General features: G+C 43.4%; 1 protein-coding gene across 1 annotated transcript in view; it reads left to right on the plus strand.

Moving 5' to 3' along the window:
- The window catches only part of TTC9 (tetratricopeptide repeat domain 9), a 28,899-nt gene extending 12,483 nt beyond the window's left edge, over positions 1-16,416 (plus strand). The window contains exons 3-4 of the mRNA XM_039704921.1: positions 9,537-9,719; positions 15,260-16,416. Coding sequence (XP_039560855.1) covers positions 9,537-9,719; positions 15,260-15,339 — 263 coding nt within the window. The 3' untranslated portion in view covers positions 15,340-16,416. The remainder of the gene's footprint in view (positions 1-9,536; positions 9,720-15,259) is intronic.
- Positions 16,417-17,052: the final 636 nt, after the last annotated feature.

Below are 17,052 nucleotides of genomic sequence, written 5' to 3' on the forward strand. Positions count from 1 at the left end.
CAACTGGAACAGATCTGAAGGACAAGCATGTCTAGTTGACTGGACTAGACTGGATTAGATGAACACTGATTCTAAAAGATAAAGACAAAGATAAAGATAAAGATTACTAGACAGTCATGGTGGAGGAAACCTTCAGGGTGTTTAAACTGGCAGATCAACAATAACAGCCTCAGCAAAAACAAACAGAAGGAACTTCCATCTCTTCTAATGTGCTGCAGTGGGAGCTATTATAGAATAGAATTTATTTATTGAATTTATATAATTATAGAATTTAGAATTTATAGAATCAAAATGTCATAGTAGTTAAAACCTGACTAAATCTCTTGTTCTGTCAGTGCTTTGATAGGACTTTGCTCCTACCTCTCCTGGCTGAGAAAAATGAAAGTGCAACATGAAGATCATCTCCATGTGAAGCTCTTTATTTTGGTAAAATAAAGATTTGCTGGTACATAACTAGAGGCAGATTTTGGCTTCAGATAGTTCTTGTTTGCTTAAAATCTAGATTTTAACTACTGCTTTAATATTACCACTGCCAAGATTTTTCAGTAAGCCTCTGGTGTTGATTTGAAGGACTAGTAACTACAGGAAGTGGCAGGCCAAAATACTCTTACAAAACAGAAGCTATGGGGATCAGATGAAAAGTTGGCTGAAATCCCTTGCTTCTCAAAGCCTTTGGCTGTTTGAAGGAAAACTGCAGTATTACATCACTGAATTTATGACAAAAAGGAAGCAAAAAGCACCACAGACTTATCTTAAAGTAGCTTAAGAATCATCATACAGAACTAATGAACACTTTTAAATAGGCTCTTCAAACCTACACAAGTATGAGACTGTGGCATATAATCACATAGCAAAGGCTGGCAGTCATGCCAGCTGTTCTTAGATGCTTACCTGTCCCAGTGTCTGGCCAGGATGTTGCTCTGACATCCTCCAACAGGACCTTCAGATAGGAATTAGAACTAAATGGCAGCTGTCAAGGGCAGCCCAGGATGTTCATGCTCTGAGTGTTCAGGACAATCAAGAATGGGACTGACGAGCTGTCAAGAATCTTCTGTCCATACCCATGGGTGGTACAAGCGTACAGATAAGACATATCTCAAGTAACATTTGCTTAACCTGTTCTTAAGTATTTGCAAAGCTATGAACCTTCACAATTTTCCCAAGCAGTCTCTTTCAAAGGTTTACTCTTTTCACTGCTATAGAGCTTTTCCTAGCTGAAATGCAAGCCCTCTTCTTACTTTCTGAGTACAAGGAGAACAGATAGTTTCCTGGTTATTTGAGTTGCTTTTTTTCTTTTTAGAGTACAATGAGAACAGATAGTTTCCTGGTTATTTGAGTTGCTTTTTTTCTTTTTATGTGGATGAATAGGGTTAGCCTCTCTTCCCTCACTGTCTTGGTGAGGCTCTGTCCTCTCTGGACCACTTGTTATTGTCAGGATCCTCCTGTGGATTTTCAGCAGAATTGCTTTCCAACTATCTGTTCCTCTGCTTGACTTACATAGTTGGGACATAGTTGGGTCTTTTCCTGCATATCTGTAGGACCTTTAACTTGCTGCTATCGAATTACATCCTGTTTTGTTAGAACACCACCACCAATTTGTGGGGATCCTTTGGAATTCTGCCCCTACCTTCCAACAGATACTAGCTTCTCACATCCAGAAGTGATCTGCAAATTGACAAGACAGTCTGCAGTCTGTCATTTAGGTCTGTATTGACAATACCAAATGCCATGGGGCCTAGGACACATCAGTGCAAACTACTTAACGTTGCCTTTCATTTTGTTAACAGAATTAAGTCTATTCATTTAGACTACGCTCCTTCAACTTGCTTAAGAAAATGTACTAAAATTTGTCATTTGACTAGCGTAAAAGCCAAGATAGCTACTGTTTTTCCTTTATCATCAAGATTGATCATCCTATCACAGATTGAAGTTAACTGATCAGTTCTGACAGCTCATATTAGTCCTAAGGTAGGCTGCCAGCCACAAAAAGCCTGACACACAGACTCAGCAGCTCCTTTGAGAACTACTAAATACCTTTTAATGTGTACCATGGTGGAAGCACCAGCATACTTCAGTCACTGCTACTGCCTGTCTCTCTCCTAGAAGAGCTAATTGGAATGATGAAGTTGGGATCTTTCTTCTTGAAGGGGTATGAAGAACTCAGGAGCAGCAGACAACTGAAAGAGACCATGCTATGTATTGGACAGGAAAGCATTGCCAGGATGGCAGGAGGGGGAGGAACAGTTGGTATCTGTTCACAAATTGAGTCAGGCTGAGAAGAAGGGGAAGGCTGTTTGGAAGAGGTGGCTCACTTTGGGCTCTACAAACATTTGTGGATCCACACTTCATTTAGCATTAATCCCTCCCTATGGAGAGAGGCAACCTGTCATACAGTTTGGATTTTAATTTTCCACCCATTTCCCTGCAAGCAGAAACATACGGGTATGTTTAGGGCTTTTTGGTATCTAGAGAAGAGTAAATGAGAGCCACTGGCTGGAAAGTTGTACTGCCATTGTGATATTCCCTTTTCATCCCATTAAGGTTGTTTGGGAACTAGGAGTCAGCTGATCAGATTATTGTCAGACATTATCAAGCTGTCTATAATTAGCTTTTTATTGGTGAGAAGCCAGAAAATTCTCTTTGTTTGCAAGCTTGGACTATAGAGAAAGAAGAGAAATATTTAATGGAAGAGATTGTTTGGAAACTGTAGATCCTAATTAGTTTCTCAGTCTAGTAGGGAAACTGCATGCAGCATTTCTCGGGAAAAAAAATAGATATTTTAAGCATCCTCTTTTGAGGAATGCTGGTTTGCATTCTTGAAAGGCACAGCACACATGGAGCTCTGTGGAGATATGGATGCTTTTCTCAGTTCCTCTACTACAGGCTTCTTACATTCACACGTTATATGGTTTCTTTTAGTGCCAATCTATTGAAAATTTAACACAAGTTAAAACATAGGTTAAAGCTTGGGCTGTGCCTTCTACATGTAGCCTGTGCAGTTTATAAACTCAGGATCAATAAATCCAGAGAAATTTGGATAAGCATTCCAGTAGCCAGTTCTTTTTATGTTGTATATTAAAATTACAGTATTTAAGTCCAAGGTGACTTTAAATCTAAAATAACCCTTTACATTTTCAGCATCATCTTGTGAGTCACATGTTACCTGATTTATTTTAGAAGTTAATTATATTCAAATTACGAATACATGACTGACATTTTCAGTCTCATATATTAATGGTATCCATTTTAATTCTTCCAGTGAACATTATAAACTCCATGTGCTTTTTGTCAACACCATTTACACAGTCTGCAGCAAACAGAGATTAATGATACATGCATTAGTGGCATGGTTAGCAGGTTACTGTCTAATCCAAGACAAATATTTTTTCTTTCCATATCCCCTATCCCCCCCGCTGCCTCCTGTTTGATTTGGGTTTTGTTATTGTTATTATTGTTGTTATATTCCAATGATTTCTCTTCCCAAATGCTTAAACTAGAACTTACCACTACCATGTTTTCTCTTTTCTGAGGGAAAGCATCACCAAGCCTTCTGAAATACAGGACTCTCTTAGTCTGCCCTGTTATTTCGAGCTTTAGAGAGATGTGAGAATAAAGCCTGTTCAATGATATATGAAGGTCTTAATCAAATGTCTGAATAAAACCCTGAAGGAATTATATTAAAGTATCAATCATGTTTCCCAAAGTAGAACCCCAGAGCAAGAATAGGAACCATCTTCCTGCAATTAAATAGATTTTAAGTGAACTGTTGGCTGCTATACCTAAGGTGAGATCATATCCGAAAGTGAAGTATTTTGCAGAGTTTAACTGTGGTTATTTCTGGGAATGACACTGGCAATTTCTGAAATACAGGTTGAGTTTGTAGTGGCTGGAGTACCTAGCACTTGCTAAAGAGGAACAATCCACGTATGTTGTTAAATTCTAGTGGTGGAATCAAGAATAAATACAGTAAAGAGGGAAGATCCACTTCAGGTTTAAGCAGTGATTAGTTTAGCTACTTCTCTCTGCATTGCAACTAAACAAATCAATACAGGCTGTTTTTTCCTTCTAAGGGTTGAAAAGAAAGGTCATTTGGATTCAGACCTTTCTGCACAGGTATCTAAGAGTGGTTCAACCACATGACTTATTAACTCTTGTGCAGGACACCTACTCCTTGCAAGGGCAGCCTGTCAGCAGTGCTGGTTAGTGTCCCTTGGTGATATCACATCAGAGAAAAAGGTGATTCAGAGCAGGAATGTGGTTCAGTGATGTGCTAGAGATGCTGCTGTCATACACAGCTAGGAAGACTGGTTTCTGTCTGGATTTCACTGCTATATATGCTCCTCTTGGTCTCCAGGCTGGCTGCACTGTGTACTATGTCCTTAGCACAATGCCCCAAACTCTTAACTTCACATCTCCACCCAGACTTTACCTCCCCAATAGACCTCAGTTCTCACTCATACACTGCTTTCACCAGAAATCCCTTTCTGTGCCTCTGCTCCTCCATCTTTCTGTCATAACTGAAGCAATGCCTCTTAGCTTGGTTTCCACTTTCTGCTCTTTATTCCCGTGACCAGTGAGCCAAAAAGAGGATTTTTATGATCTCAAAGTTTTCAGATCACAACATTTTTCTAGGTCAGATTGTGCCCAGGATGGACTGAATATTCAAAGGATTTGGGTACCAGATTCTAAAGCATACCTCTACAGAGTACTATATGCAGTACCATACTGTTTTTATTTTCAGAAGGTTACCAGTTGGTCAGCTCAAGATTACCTTGGGGATAACAGAAGGCAGTTGCTTGACACAAAGGATATCTGCCAGATTTCTGTTTGCAAAGCCAAACGAGAGGGCATGAGATGCATTCAAAGAGGCAGTCACCAGAGATCTTTAACAAGGGAAAAATAAGCTATGTTTCCCTAGCCTGTTTTTTCAAAAATGCCTGAACAGTCTTGTCCAACATTTTCCAAAAGCAGATATCAAAGGTGGATACCACATATGGAATATTTTAGGTCATAAACTTAAAAGACCAGCAAAGTTATAAGCAGATTACTCTCTCAGTGAAAGGCACAAGAAAATCCTAAAAATAGGCAATGCAACCAGCTTACCTGAGTGAAAGCAAACAAAACAGGAGTTTGTGAAACATGAGTTTGCAATCCAATATTTTCCTGTAAGGCAAAGGCATTTTCATGCCAGTGTGCTGAGCCCAAGGAACATGCCACAGAGTAGGGATGCTTGCACAGCCCTAATACTGCTTGCACAGCAATTCAGCCCACTCTCTTAAGCATTCTGTACCATGGATAGGCCTTGAGCTTTACCTACAGTGGGAATTTAGCCTGTATAAAATGTGTCTGGACAATTGTTCTGGAATGAAGATTTGCCCTTTGGTGAACATTCCCAGCTAAGCAAGTCTCTTAATATTGTTGTTCAAAATGTCCATGTTAAAGCCTGGACATGCTACTCCCAGAGTTAGTTTTTAGCTCAGCCAAAATTAGAAGCCAAAAGTTAGGGCCAAACTGAGTGTTTTGCATAACCTGCAGAGGTATTCTCACAGAAGAGATTTCTGTACTAAGATGCTAACTGACAGCACTTTCAGTTGAACTTCATTTTGAGGGTTCAGAGAATGCTATAGAAGTTAGGAAAGCTGAAAAGGTTTTTGGTTTTTTTTGGTTTTTTTTTTTTAGTAGGAGATTCCAGATGCAACTTTATACAAGCTAATAAAGAGAAGATGAAGGACTTGATCAGGGTCTCAAAGTACCAACACAACAAGCTACCTAGGCTTTTCAAGGTAACATGTAGCTACCAAATTGAAGCTAAACAAAAATCAGTATAGAAATGTAGTGATGTTTCCTAAACAAAGTTATTAGCCTTAGAAATAAAAAAGCTGTCAAGGATCCCTTCTCACTGGTACCTGTCAAGCCTAGAAAATGTCCTGAAAGATACTCTGAAATTCAAAATTGTTTCAGGGTGGAATAAAGGAGAATCCAAACCCCTCAACTGCCAGGATTTTAGTTATAACTTCCCATCATTGCTCACAACAGCTGTTGGTAAATGTTAAAGTTGTAGATGTATTTTGGCTCCACAGGTGCTTTAATCTTTGTTTTGCTCAACCTTGTGCTGAATAGGGCTATACAAACTAGCTCACTTATCTACTGGTACCAGATCTGTACTGCACCTCTAAAATGGAGCTGGATGGCATAGATTTGAATCCACTAATTAAAATGTACAAATCTAGGCTTAACATTACTCTTGAGAAGAAAAACAGCCAAATTTTCTATTTGCTTGCTTAAACATCAGCAGGCAGTTGGGAAGTGTGATGGACAGGGCCCCTCCTCTGGAGCTAATAGTATTAGCCTTCTCCCTGTTCCCAAGGCACATTACACCCAGTAGTTTCAAGATGGCTTTTATTTGATTTTTTTTTACAGCAGATGGGGATTCTTCATCACTATGTGACATACATAGGCTTAAAAGTTAAGAATTACTTATTGCTTAAGCTGACACTATGAATTAGCTGCCAAATTGAGAACGATAACCAAATATGATGGATAAGTGTCACATGTTGCTGGAAGCAGGGTAAGCAGCCTTTCTGAGTGGGGGAGATGTAATCACCAGGTGCTGTATTACAATGACAACAAGACCTGCAGGGAATGGGCAACTGTAGTTTGCCTCTGCAAGTAAAGAGCACCCTTCTAATCACCAGAGAGTTACTAGAGCTGGTGCTGTACAGGATCCAGCCCATTCAGTTTCAAGAAAGCAGAAGGATGGTCTGGATAAACCTCTAGATTTGGTTTCTCTGAGTGAGCTCTGTTCCTCAGCAGGATTCACCGGGGACCTATTATGAAATTAGAAGGAGTGTGAAAAGGTGTTTGATGTGGTAAAGAAACACTCCCAGCCAGAGTTACACATCTGTTTAGGAAAACAACACATTTTCAAAACAATTTTCCCCTGACTGAATTAGGTAAGAAGTACAAAGAGTCCATGTCTCCTCCATTTCTGAAAGCTGAATTACTAACAGCCTCAATATTTTTGTTGGATCACAGTAGATTAAGATCATTTCAGGCCACCAAGAACCGGAAGCACGCATGTCTAAATATTTATAAGGGAGATACTCCCTTCAGGTTCATTTCCAACAGCCGCTTCCAACACTGGCTCTCCAAGTGGCCAGCTCTTCCAGCAGAACTGCTTCCTGCACATCCATCTGCTCTGTTTGTTCAGATACACACACGTCTCTCCTGCTGGCCATGTGGTGCTGACTTCTCCCCGCCACGTGCACAGTTAGCGGGAATGCCCTGCAGAAGCTTTACTGTGAGTATGAGTCACAGAAAGAACCCAGCTGGATATCTGGAAATCCATTTGGGTTTATGAAATAGCAGGATGTGGGAGAGTTTTTCTTCCCTTTTCAATGAATACGTGAAGCAAGTACAGTATGGAATTACTGAGTTAATATACGTGAATAGACCACCTGTCATTTTTCCCAGAGTCGTTTCTGTGACTCTCACTGGAAATACCAAGAAGCAAATGAACAGAGAAACTGAAATCCAGCCCCTAGCTGCTCTGAAAGGCAGAACGTGAAAAGCTGGCTCAGATTGGCAGTGTGCAGAAAGCTACTGCCACTGCTGTACATGTTACTGGCCAGCAGATAAACAAAGCAATCCTGTTTCTGGGGCAATGAAGCCAGCAGTAAATTTACACAGCCATCTTTTCAATAGATTTAAAAAATAAAGAAAAACAAGGCACAGTCATTTCAAGCTCCATTAGAAACAGAGTGAGAAAAATCAATGTGTGACAAATAGGAAGGGACAAACTCTGGATAAGGAAATGCCACTAAGGTTTTAGAAATATATGTTTTTTAACTGGCAATCAAATAAAAAATCAGAATCTTTCAAAATACCTATGCACAAAATGGCAGGAGCTGTTAGAATATATTGACATTCCATTATTAAAGCAAATGGGACACAGCTCTTGTTAGTAATGGCTCTGTCATTAAACAACCTACCTGCAGTGGAACTGCTTCTGCAGTCCTTGTTAAATTAGTCTCTAGCATCAGTGCTCTGTTTATGATTGTTCCCAGTAGGCTGTTTTAAGTTTTGAAGGTGTACCTTGTGCTAGAAATGTATTTTGTCCACATTAAGTAATTGTGGATTTGGACTAATTTAGGTTAGTAAGGAATCTCTGGAAGTCATCTAGCCAGCCTCCTCATAAAGCAAAGTGTGATACAGAAAGGGTCGTAGGGCTTACTCTAGGGGTATGGGGAAAGGGGATGAAGGAGTGCATCACATTTCTGACCCAGCACCACATCCTCTCAGCTGCAGTTACCATGTAAGAAATGAAGTCTGGCTGTTCATTGGTGGCACCTGACCTGTGATGACTTGGATTTTCAGGAGCACTGAAGTCTCCTCCTTGCCAGAGACACACTGAGTAACACCACCTGCCATGGGAAATTTCTCCCCATGCCCTGGCACTTGACACTGCCAGCCTCTGAACTGATCCTTGCAGTGGCATTCTGCCTTCCTTCCCCAAATTGTGTAATTCTCGAAGTTGCCTTGGATTGCAGCACTAGATGGGCTTGTGTTGCAGCACCCTGGAACTGTGACAGCACCATTCCTGTTTTTGTCAGTGTTCCCCAAGCCATTCTTAATGCTCAGGTCACCTGTATGAGGTTTAGCCCACTGGAGTGGGCCCTACAGAAAACCATGAGCACGGCTGTAAAGTGTGGCTCAGGGATCTTCCCCTTTCCTCTTTATTTCACTCCTAGTTGTGGGAAACTCACAACGGCCACTTTCTTCAGCTCCTAGACATTTATGCAGCAACTGTCCTTCAGCACACAGAACCCTCAGCATGTTGTTTATTTACTGTTTGCCTTTTCTTTTAGGAAGTCGGTAGAACTCACCTCTGGGAATGAACTTGTAACTTTCTGCTTAGCAGAAAGCAGGCAGCATAGCACATTTATTCCCTGTACTACAGCTCCAGGTGTCTCTGCATTGCTGACAGCACATTCCAGCAGGGCAGAACCCCTTGCCATTTCCTATAGCAGAACTCTGTACAGGATCTCATGGATAAAAGGCAATTACATATTATTTTTAAGCCTAAGAGCCCTGGATGAAGCCAAATACGAAATCTGATCCAATTTATCCCCTTTTTCCTTGTCGGATAACTGTTAGTCCACCTTTTTGTACTTTTCAGAGCTCCAGCGCTCAGTCCGGGAGTGATTTCACAACAAATGAAGCCAGCCACTGCCACGAGACTGTGGCGTTCCAGAGCTGTGGAGGGGTGTTTATGTTCTCCCTCTCTCCCCCGGTGTTTCACGTGCCTATGTCACCCGGGAGTAAACACAATCCCTTTGCTTTGGAATACCAAAAATAGAAGCATTGGTATTTAAATTGCGAACAATCGGGTTTGGCAAACAATCCCTTTCTGCATCACGGGGCTGAGTCATTTCCCTCACCTAAGCTGCTCTCCGGTGAACATTGCAAGAGCAGGGGAAACTCCAGCACTAATGTTTTCCTGTCTGTCTGTCTGCCGTCCTCCCCATGCCCTGCAGCCTGCCTGCTCCAGGCCGAGCTGGTGAATTACGAGCGGGTCAAGGAGTACTGCCTCAAAGTGCTGCAGAAGGAAGGTGAGAACTTCAAGGCGCTCTATCGATCGGGAGTGGCATTTTACCACCTGGGTGACTTCAACAAGGCACTCTACTACCTGAAAGAAGCAAGATCCCGCCAGCCAACAGGTATGGGGAAGGGAGCAGGGATGTGGCTTTTCACTGAGTGCTGTGCTTTTGTATTTCTTCCATGAGATGTCATCTGCCCCTGACTTGATTGCATTGATTTCCACAGGGATGAGCATGCATGACTCACTGTATGTCCTGCCTGGACTCCCCTTCAAGCACTCGTGGGTAGTGCAGCAAGGTCACAGTGCCCAATGATTAACTGCTGCCAAGGCTGCAGCATGACCTGGAAGAAGACAGTATTGCTGGAATGCTGAGGTGTGGAAGGGATCCTGCCTCTCTTTTCCTCACTAACTTATTTTTGAAGAAGAAAGCAGGGCAGGGAAAGAGTGTACCCCAACCATTACATCTTCTGACTCTCTGAGAAAAAACTTTTTCCCCTTAGCAATGCCAGGAGACTACTTGTTATCCTCAGTAGCCTTCTGGCATCTCAGTAAAGGGTTAGTATTCTACTTTAATCAAAGAGACAGACATTTACCCACAAAGCATTCATCAGGATGCTTCAGCTTCTGCCATGAAATCAGCCAGTTCCTTGTTAACTATCTGTCATCCATCTGTCAAAACCATACAGTTCATTTGGGGACAGCAATAAAATTATATATCCAAACAACTGAGCCTTGCCAGAGCAACCATCTCCAATGCTAACTTGCCCAGCTTCAGAAGGTGGGTGAAAGGCCAGAGATGAGGGTGAGGCAGAGCTGATGCTTTTATTTTTCAGAAATCATAGGGAGATAAAACAACACTGTGGTTTTAAATAGAAAGGAATTTTGCAGAACTCAACATTAAAGAATTTCAAGAAAGTAAAATGGAAGCCATGTGCAAAGAAAATCCTACAGAGCAGCTCTTCATATGAATCTGAGAGGAGTGAGAACTGGATGGGAAAGAGGGGCAAGCCTGGGTCCTGGTGGAGCATGGTGGAACTGATAATTATTGAACTAGAGGAGGGAAGGGAGGCTGTTGAAGCTGGCTGTGCTTGATGTCCTACAGGCACTGGCCCTGCAGGGCTCCTGCAGTGGCTGTGCCCTGGGGGACCATCAGGGAGGGTGTGCTTGGGAGTGTGCTGGGATCTCCTTCCTCTTCCACTTCCCCTAAGGGTGCTTGGTCCCATCTGCCGTGCTTGGCCATGGGCTCCATGCAGTCTGACAGCACAGCTGTGCACCCCACACTCCCAGAGCAAATGTGTTTCAAAGCTCAGTTTAGCCTATTTTAGTTTACAGTGTGCCCTTCTGCTTTCAGCCCTTGCCAGAGCCAGGAAATGGAGAAGCATATGCAAGAGAAAAGTAGTCAGTGGAAAATAAGTTATCCTAACCTTGAAGTTTTGACTAGATTTAGATGTGAAAAATTTCTTTTAGCTGAACAGCCTAGCTTCCATTTTTTAAATAGGTTTCTGTGCTCCCTTACCACCCCCCTCCTCGTGATACTATTTATTTGGTATTCCTCATTGCTTCTTGAAATACATACTAATTTATTCAAGAGCAACAACTTCAAATACCACTTGCTACAAAAACATACCAGAAAGTGTCCCTAAAGGCCCTTAACATATACAAAACCCAGTTCTGGCCTTCAGCTCTGCATCAGACTCTTTCCTGTTATTTGCAGACCATTCAAGGCTGTTGTTCCACTGTTTTATTTATTATTATGGAAAACTTGAAGGGCATTCAGGGGGAAAGAATTGAATATGCACAGTAAAAAAGGATGTGTCTGTTAAAATGCAGTAATAGGAATTAGGCAGCACTATCAAGAATTATTATGTGACCTGGAATAAGTCAGTGTCTCCATTTTAAATGTCTCCATCTGTGAAGTGTGATTGTTTTCCTTTATCTGAGGTTTCACCAGGCTCACTGGTTATTATTGCAGTCATGTTCTGTGTGGTTTTTTTTTTCTAATAAGGAATGTTTTTGGCACAAATCACTGGCAGTTATTCTCTTTGATGGGAGAGCTTTTGAATGGTAAAGAGGAATTAGTTAGCAAAGGGGTTTAGTGTTCTAAAGGGCTGTCAGAACAGCAGATCCCTTTTGGCTATTCACTATCTGCCCAGGGTGAAGGAAGGTTGGATCTGGACTGATTTCTTGTGCACCTCCAAACAAAAATCACAAAAGCAGATCGAAATAACACAAGATAGTTGTATAACCCTCCTGCTAAGGGAGAGGGAAGCTGCTGTTAAGTCACGTACAGCATGCATGGACCCTCCATGAGCTCTGTGTCCAGATGTTGGGGCAGCATAGGCAGCCAAACATGCACCTTGCTGCAAGCCTTGTTCAGCCTTTTCCCTCTGGGGCTGCATTGTCACGGCAGGGACTGACTGGGATTGAGACCAGACCATCAGCTGGGAATGGCCTAGTAATGTCAAACAGTGGTCCCTGCTGTCCCTGCACTGGGAGCCCCCGTTCAGACATCCTGTGGGCTGCCTGGACCAGATGTTTTTTGTGCTGTGCAGCGCGGGCTCACAGCTGCACTCAGGCACTGCCTTCCTGCACCCCTACGGCTCAGAAATCCTAGGAACATAACCCAGACCATGGTGTCTGCACAGCAGAAAAGCAACTGGGCTCTGAACCCACAGGGGAAGCAGAAATTACCTTTGAAATAGCCTTAGGCCACTCTGCAGAGAGATACAGGCACAGTCCTAAGAGCCAGGAAACACATTCCCATTGGAGCTCTAGGAGTACCTCTTTGCATAGGTGTGACCCCTTACCTGAGTTGTTCTTACTTATTTCCACATCAGCCAATGGGCATCACTTTTTCTCCACTGAGAGATCAGTGGATCTGTCTTCTCATTAACATTTCCACATAACTTTGAAATACTTCTGCAGGCAGAGCTAGTATGGTGCAATACTATTTAGTAAAAAATACTTGACAAAGACAGGGCTCCACTCCTGTAAACAGAGTGCTGCTCTCATTATTCTTCCTTAGTAAAATAATGGTCCTCACAAAGGAAGTAAAACATGCCAAAACCAGCCTGAGAAATCTGTAAATAGCTTGTAAGGGGAGCGTCTCCCACCCTCTTTTGGGCTACAAATTATTTTGCCCATGGCTTGTTGCCATCTTGCTGCAAAGGTTTCAAACCTTCTTGGTGATTTCTCATGGGCAGCTCCTCACAGCACTGACTCCTTCTTCTGAGCACAGCCAACTCCATGCCACATCTCAACCAGCCAACCTGCTCTTTTACAATACCCCTCTTAATTTGATCCAGCTGTGGCCTATTAAGGGCAGGCTTGTTCTTAATGCTTGATAATTGGCACAGCTGGAACTCCTTAGGGGCCAGATTACCTTCACCATTATCTCTATTCTCCTACATTTAATCTACCCACAATGGCTTGCCAGGTATGTCGAAATCTCCCAGGTGAGTGAAGCTGTGCCATCAGCAGTCACTACCTTACCTGAAAGCCAAAGGAGGGTGCCACTTTTCCCAGTTATGAGCCCACTTCTGCCCCCTCAGTGAGATGCTGGGTCTCTGCGGGCCCAGGCAGATGGGATCTCCTGACATGCCCACAGTTATCCCTTCTCACCTGCACCAGGCAGGCATTCCAAACGTGTGTCAGCGGTAGGGATGTGTACCCAGAGCACAGCCCATCAGAGCCTAGAAGACCACAGAGCAGAGGTCACAGTGAAATGCAGGCAGCATGGCAGAACCCTGCTCAGGCTGTGTGTACTGCCCAGCATTCATTTCATTTTAAGTCAGCCAACTGCAGTAATTTCATTTTAAGTGTAAAATTCAGGACTACCCCCTCAACTGAATTTCTTCATTCCAGGAGGTGGCACAACTGAAATAATTCTGTTTTTTAAAAAGCTGCTTTAAAATTTGCTAGGCTGGTAAAAAGTGCTAATGCATAAACAGTCCAGGATGCTGGTGCATCTTGTTTGACAGAAGCAACAACAGAATTCTTAGCTCATTAAAAATGTGCCAAATGGGTCAAGGAGCTTAGTCATCAAATCCCACCCTCTGGAGTGCCTAGGATGATGTACTTGAACCTGCAGAAAACTCAGCAGGGAGACCCACCTCACCAGAGACAACTTGAAAAGTCATAACAACATGGCCATGGCCCTCAGATGCCCCATGGCATGTTTGTGGATAGCTCTGTCTGGCAGAAAACTGATCTGTCTGGCACTAATTCAGCACTGGCAGAGAGCACAACAGAGATGTCCTCATCTTTAAAGGAAGCTTTGCACCCACAACTGCTTTGGGGGGTACAATACTCACCCTCACTAGTGCTGGACATGTTGCCAGTAATTTGCTCATCACTTTGAAAGCTGAAGCACTTCTCATTTCCATAGCTGGTGTGGAACACATTGCAGTTTGAATGGGGAGGAGACAAGATTGTCCTCTGGACTGCATTGCACTTCTGATTGGTGTCTGAGGATCTAATAACTTCAGTGGACCAAACTGACCCTGGTTGGCTGTCAGAGCAAGGCTCTGAGCAAAGAACCATTTTTTAGTCAATATAAAAGTGAAAGTGGCTGTGTTTTTACTTGCTTGGTTCTGGTACTACATGGCTTTTGCCACTTGGTGGGTTCCATGAGTGTGTGAAGTTACCCTCGTGATATTTCTATCTGCTTGATTTAAGAGAGGATTGACCATGAGTTCAGAATCACTGGCTCTGTCTGGAGACATGTACTCATTTAGATCTACCTGTGATTCAGGGTGAATCAGGTTCCCTTAGGGCTGAGGCCACACATAGTCTGCGTGGTGTGTTGATGCTCTGAAATTCTGGAAGGAACAAGAAGGCTCAGCTGCAGGCTGCTGAGATATCACAGCTTTCTACTAGGATGGATCAGTGGTTCTATACCTCTAGGAACTTCATTAGACAAGACAGACAAGGCAGTATGCACCATATAGCATATGACAGAAATTGCAGAAAGATATCACCTGCATGCTGCTGGGATATCACAGCTTTCTACTAGGATGGATCAGTGGTTCTGTACCTCTAATACCTCTAGGAACTTCATTAGACAAGGCAGTATGCACCATATAGCATATGACAGAAATTGCAGAAAGAGTGTAATGGTGGAAGGATATCCAAGCAGAAAATTTAAGGGAAGAAGGGGTATAAGACTATATGAAGGATGCTCTTCCCAATTCTATTCATCATGGAAAAATGTGAAAAGAGTGGAACAGGCTGTAACAGAGGGGGAGAGTGAAAAGGCATAGTGTAACTGTACACAAAATGCCTTTAGGGGCTTGCATGCAGGTACTGCAGGGAAGAGAAGCAATAGAGGTGTGTCATTCCACAAATAAAGGCAAGGATGACCTGGATAGTTCCAGCTGTGTGAGTTCAACTGTGCTGACCAAGCATAATCTGGCAGAAAGTACAAACTAGCTGAGGCAATACTGTGAGCAACAGGGATGGTGAGTGCAACTCAGACCACGCTCTCCAAAACCAGAGGTTCCGGCTTTGGTTCAGTGCCCCTTCCAAATGGTGCTGTCCAGCACACAGCACTGGAGCCATGCTGCTCCCCTGTGATGTACCAGGGATGAAGGTGCATTCTGTCTGTCTGCCACAGGGAGTTGTGTAACCACCATACCTCTGTGTGTTCTTTCCCTGCAGATACCAATGTCATACGATACATCCAGCTGACAGAGATGAAGCTCAGCAGATGTTCCCAGAGAGAGAAGGAAACCTTGTGAAAATGAAGCCACTTCAGCTGAAGTGCCCAAGGGGGAACATTTCCTTCCTAGAAGCTCATTTGGTGGATTTTCCCATTTGCTCTGCCTCATCCTCATCTCCTCATCCATCCACTCTCCCTTGCTCTTCATTGAATACCAGTTTTGAAATGAAAGAGACTTGGACGCTGGATATGGCTGCTTGCCAGCCATGGTAATACCCCTTCCCCGTGGCAAAAGAGCACAACAACTACAGCCAGCCTTGTTCCCAGACAGTGTCACACACCTGGAGTAGGCAATGCTGGGGGACCTGTCTGGTCCTGAACTGACTGCCTATTACCTATTAGGGAAACAACCCCCAGAACAACGACTTCCTGACCAGGCAAGTTGAAGACAGAGGGTTTCTGCTCTGAGTGATCACTGGAGCTTGGAAGAGCTAAGAAACCAAGAGAGCCACTGGTCATTCCACAGGGAACAGCAAATGCCTTTTTACCATCAGTTCCCTCTGCCTGCTTCTCCAGTGTGTGTTATTGGTCTTCAGTGAGAGCTCACATGCTCCCAGTCTAATGTCAGTGAAAACTGTTTCTAAACATCCTCTTGATGAAAGCACAGAGCACCCTATGAACCCCCTGCAGAGCTGTCCCGGTGCCAGAGGAGAAGGCTGTGGGCCACCACAGAGCGCTGAATGGACTGTGAAAGCATGGTGTACAGTGTGAGGGAAAAACTGTGAAATAATTCATTAAAGGCAAATAAAAATTATTCATAGGCAACAAGTCTGGGCATTGCTTTTCAAAGGAGCCTCTTCGGTTCCCCATGTCCAGACAGGCAACATTATGTAGGGAGGGGCAGCATGGGGTGGGGAACAAGGGACGTCTCCATTCTTACCTTGGCTCTACCAATGCCTTGCTGTGTGATCTTGGGCAAGTCACTTTTAGCCTCTTGGTGCCTCGGTTTCCCTATCTGTACACTAGGGATAATAATACTTCCCTACCTCGCAGGGGTGTTGTGAGGATGTATCAGTTAATGTTTGTAAGTAACAGTACAGTGATGTACAGTGCTAAGTATTATTAGTACATTGGATTGAGGTCTTGATTCTCCCACCTTGTGTTGGTTCTTCCTGTGTCCTGTTTTTTTCTTTTGTAGGAGAGTGTGGTGCTGACAACAGGGCAGGACCAACAGCTTTGGAGCCTATTTTGGCAGCCCAGAGGGCCTGTTTAGACCTTCTCCAGCAGTTTGATCTTCTCTGAGAGCTCTGTCTCCTTGGCTCAAAGGTCCTTTTCTGAAACTGCCAATAATGGGATCAGTAAGTGCCACAAACATATTCTCAGTGTGACTTGCCCCAACAGTGGCCCAAAGGGACATGTTCCCAGTTGCAGGATATACATGAGTGGTTTCATCCCATGGTGGTCAGTGTCAAGTGAGTGTAGCCAGAGTTATTTCACTTGGCCCTCAGCTGAAACACAGAAACTGAAACAAAGCTAAACAGACAAAGTTTGGCCAAGTGCTGTGTGCTTTGGTTCCAGCAGACATGGTATCTGCAGACAATTGGCTGTGGCATCTCACATTCCAGCTGTGGTATCTGGCCATATTTTTCTCCAGCCAAAATTCAAGGGAGTTGTTAGAGAAACATCAAGAGAAAAGGGAAATTGAATATAAGCCAAGAGTATGCCCTAGCAGCCAGGAGAGCCAACTATGTCCTGGGGTGTATCAGGCACAGCATTGCCAACTGGGCAAGGG

Source organism: Passer montanus, unplaced genomic scaffold, assembly GCF_014805655.1.
Source record: "Passer montanus isolate IOZ18808 unplaced genomic scaffold, ASM1480565v1 scaffold18, whole genome shotgun sequence".
NCBI classification, from domain to species: domain Eukaryota; kingdom Metazoa; phylum Chordata; class Aves; order Passeriformes; family Passeridae; genus Passer; species Passer montanus.